Source organism: Morone saxatilis, unplaced genomic scaffold (assembly GCF_004916995.1).
Source record: "Morone saxatilis isolate NCDOM2014 unplaced genomic scaffold, NCSU_SB_2.0 Contig16, whole genome shotgun sequence".
Classification (NCBI taxonomy): domain Eukaryota; kingdom Metazoa; phylum Chordata; class Actinopteri; family Moronidae; genus Morone; species Morone saxatilis.
In genome coordinates this window covers 5,602,619-5,606,684 of record NW_023339718.1, presented here as the reverse complement: position 1 = coordinate 5,606,684, position 4,066 = coordinate 5,602,619, and the positions used below count along the sequence as shown (strand labels likewise).

The 4,066-nt window shown below is 45.5% G+C and overlaps 2 protein-coding genes across 2 annotated transcripts in view; both read left to right on the top strand.

The window, feature by feature from the left end:
* Window positions 1–4,066, top strand: part of cntrl (centriolin) — a gene marked incomplete at its 5' end in the record, with an annotated part of 184,646 nt that overhangs the window by 8,732 nt on the left and 171,848 nt on the right.
* LOC118326189 (far upstream element-binding protein 3-like) lies at window positions 525–3,378 on the top strand (the record flags this gene model as incomplete). Its single annotated transcript, XM_035659135.1, is given in 10 exon segments — window positions 525–584; window positions 815–864; window positions 1,513–1,584; window positions 1,789–1,846; window positions 1,952–2,114; window positions 2,214–2,312; window positions 2,499–2,600; window positions 2,717–2,819; window positions 3,030–3,130; window positions 3,240–3,378. Coding segments are annotated over 10 exon segments (901 nt in total), but the record flags the coding sequence as incomplete, so codon positions are not given.

Below are 4,066 nucleotides of genomic sequence, written 5' to 3'. Positions count from 1 at the left end.
AGCTAGAACCTTTAGACCTGAGCTGAGAATGAACTGAGTTAGCATGAGTTAGCTGTAGCCGCTCTGGTTCCCTGTCCTGAAGTCAGTGTGTGTTTGGTTGATGTCTGAAATAAGATCTAGAAATACCTTGTTGTGTTATAATCTTTAAACTCTTCTAACTCAAACTTTGCAACTTAGATTAGATTTTAGTTTCATATATAAATTGGAAGTTTGGTGCTGAAGTCATGTGACCGTGGTGTAGTTCATTTATAGTTAGCTATAATATATATATATATATATATATAACGTTAGCTATTTACTTCTGGAGCTCGCCTTCAGAAATCATTAAAAGGTGAGTTTGTTAGTGAAGATTATCTCACTGAATCATCATAAACTAGAACCCAGTGGAACAATCCCATCTGCTGTTTGTGGAAGGAACCAGGACGACGCTAACTTCACCCCCGCAGCCCGCTGTGGAACCGTGTTTCTTCTTCTGTGTTGTATTGTTGTAGACTCGCTGTTAGTTCAGCAGCTCCATCAGATCAGTCTAATGTGTGTCTCTGTCTCTCAGTAGGTAACCAGCTAGCAGCCATGGGGCATCAAAGGTACGAGCAGCACTTCATATTGATTAAACACAGATAATGACGTGTGTTCAGCATCATAGTTTGCAAATGTGTGTGTGTGTGTGTGTGTGTGTGTGTGTGTGTGTGCGGGCTGTAACCGTAGATAAGTGTTTATAGATCGGTGCTCCTACAGTCATAATCATAATCACTTATTGACACACACACACGCTGTGAGCGGGATGTTAATGTGTGTTTCTGTGTGTGTGTTGCAGCAGGGTAATCACAGAGGATTACAAGGTCCCTGACAGGATGGTTGGCTTCAGTGAGTATGACCTCCGACCTTTCTGTCCTTCCTGCTGCTCAGGTGTCTGAAGGCTCCGTCGTCCAATCAGATTCTAGTTGTTAAGAGCAGCTGATCTGAAGCCTGGACCAACATCACAGTCTCCCTTTATCTTAATACTGATCAGTCAGTTCTGTTTAGTGGACAAATATGTAACACACCACATTTATAGCATAAGATAATCTGCATATCCTGTCTCCAGATTGTTTTTTATAATACATAAAACCCAACAAATACATGAGAGACAGAACAAAGCTGACCTAGAACCTTTTACTTGAGCTAGAACCTTCCACCTGACTAACAACCTTTAAAGCAACCTTGAACCTTTTAGGCTGATTGAGATCTGTAACCTGACTTAAATCTTTCCAAGTGAGCTAGAACCTTTGATCTCATCTTTCCACATGATGTAGAACCTTTAACCTGAGCCAGAATCCTTTTTATGAGACTAAAACTGGAACCTCGAGGTGATCGGAAACCTTTCTTATACTGATATACAACCTTTATCCGGAGCCAGAATCCATTAATCTAACCAAACCTTCCACTTTACCTCGAGCCCAGAGTCCACCTGATGGATAGTAAAATGTTGATCCACAACCAGAGATTAATCTCTCTCCTCTCCTCCTGCCCCAGTTATTGGAAGAGGAGGTGAACAGATCACCAGGATCCAGTTGGAGTCCGGCTGCAAGATCCAGATTGCTTCTGGTGAGACTGACTGTATGTCTACATGCGTCTCCTCTAAAGTCTTCAACTGTATGTTTCACTCCTCGTTTGTGGACGCCACGTTCCACTTCTGCTCTTCGTATCTTCAAACAGCGGCTTCAGTTGAATGACTGCTGCTCCTCCTCCTCCTCCTCCTCATCCTTTCTGATTATATGACATTGTGTGTGTGTGTGTGTGTGTGTGCAGACAGTGGAGGTCTGATGGAGCGGCCATGTTCCCTGACTGGAACTCCAGAGAGCATCGAGTAAGTTTCTAAACCTCATCTTCACCTCCTCTGACGACGTCACCTCCACCTCCTGCTCACCTCCTCTCTCTCTCTCTGTGTGTGTGTGTGTGTGTGTGTTTGCAGGCAGGCGAAGAGGCTGCTGGTCCAGATCGTGGATCGCTGTAGAAACGGTCCCGGTTTCCACGGCGACGGGGAAGGCGGCGCCTCTGTGCAGGAGATGCTGATCCCGGCCAGCAAGGTGGGGCTGGTGATTGGCCGAGGTGGAGACACCATCAAACAGCTGCAGGTAGAGTGATTGACAGGTGAACTGTGGGCGATAAACCACGAGGACTCTTCCTTCAGTGTCTCTGATGTTTGTTTGTTGTTGTGTGTTGTTGTGTGTCAGGAGAGAGCGGGCGTGAAGATGATGATGATCCAGGACGGTCCGATGCCGACGGGAGCCGACAAACCTCTCCGCATCTCTGGAGACCCGTACAAAGTGCAGGTACACACATCGTTCAGTCGCACTCGTTTTATGGGAAAAGTTAGTACTGATCACTGATTTTCTTTCATATCCTTTAGTTTGCTGCCACTATGGACATGAAATAAGTGTTAAATTTAAACTGCTGAAACTGTAGAAACACATGAAGCTAATGTCTGTCATACTTACCGTTCACCTCTCCTCCTTCAGGCGGCCAGGGAGTTGGTGTTGGAGGTGATCCGGGAGAAGGACGGAGACTTCAGGTCAGGACGCAGCGACTTCAGCGCCCGACTGGGAGGAGCCAACTTGGATGTACGACACGCACAATGAAACGCACTTTAATAGCATGTGTTAGCAGCTAGTATGTCTGAGCGTCCACTGGATCACCATTTAAAAGGTACATTCATGTCTAGTCTGTCCCTCTGCAGGTTCCAGTTCCCCGGTTTGCTGTAGGCATCGTGATCGGCAGGAACGGAGAAATGATCAAGAAGATCCAGAATGATGCAGGAGTCCGAATCCAGTTTAAAGCAGGTCCGTTTACACCAGTAAATCCAGATAATGCCGGTCTGTTTACACCACTGTGATCCTGCTCAAACTGTTTATAATCTAAAACTATAATTACATCAATATAAACCAGATTAAATCGGATCTGTTTACACCAGTTTAATCCACTTTAGAACTAGTCCTAGTATGATCCAGATTACAGGGTGTTGACCTCTGACCTCTCTGTGTCTCCTCCAGATGATGGCATCAGTCCAGAGCGTGTTGCCATGGTGATGGGTCAGCCAGACCGCTGTCAGCATGCTGTCCACCTCATCAATGAGCTCATCCAGACCGCACAGGTAACACACTCACACACACACAGACAGGTAACACACACAGACACACGCACAGACACTCTGATGTTGTTCACAGATACACTCTTTATTGTGTGTGTGTGTGTTTTCGTAGGAGCGTGACGGTTTTGGCTCGGCCCTGCGGAGCGGCAGGGTCAGAGGTCGTGGTGATTGGACTATGGGCTCTCCCGGTCCGCTACAGGAAGTGACCTACACCATCCCTGCTGATAAATGTGGCCTGGTCATCGGCAAAGGTAGGAGAAGAAATCTGTCCGTCACCTTTTATTCAGTGGGATCATAAAACGTACTCACTCCCTCGTCTGTGTGTTTGTTCGACTGCAACATGAATCTGCTGCTTCGTCCATTGTGTCCTGATGTGTTTGTGAACATTAAACTGTGACAGCAGCCAAAAACTCTAATCATCTCTCTGACGACCTGTCGCTGAATCAGCTTCATTGGAGTTTGATTCTCAGTATTTGTACTGCTCTTAATGTTCGTACACAGGAATAAACAATATATGAATAAACACAGCAGAGGATCAGTAGATTTATTCAAATCTGCTCGAATTGTATCTACTCAAGACATTTTCTAATAAAATAAAAGTATTTAATGTTTAGTGTTTATAATGTGGTCGTACAGCTGATCGTGTCCTCATTAATGAAGAGCTCTAAACACAATCTACAGCTGAGAACTCCCCTCAAGATCGAGGATGAGAGCTCCATCAGCGCCATTCACTCTATAAAAACCCCTGAAAGACATCAACCATTCACCAGTGTGTGTGTGTGTGTGTGTGTGTGCGTGCGTGTGCGCGTGAGGTCAAGAGGGTTGAGCAGCAGCTTCCAAAATAAAAGCAGCGGAAAAAAGAAATGTCAAGTACCCGATGTTTAGACACCATATGGTGTGTGTGTGTGTGTGTGTGTGTTGTGTGTGTGTGTGTGTCTG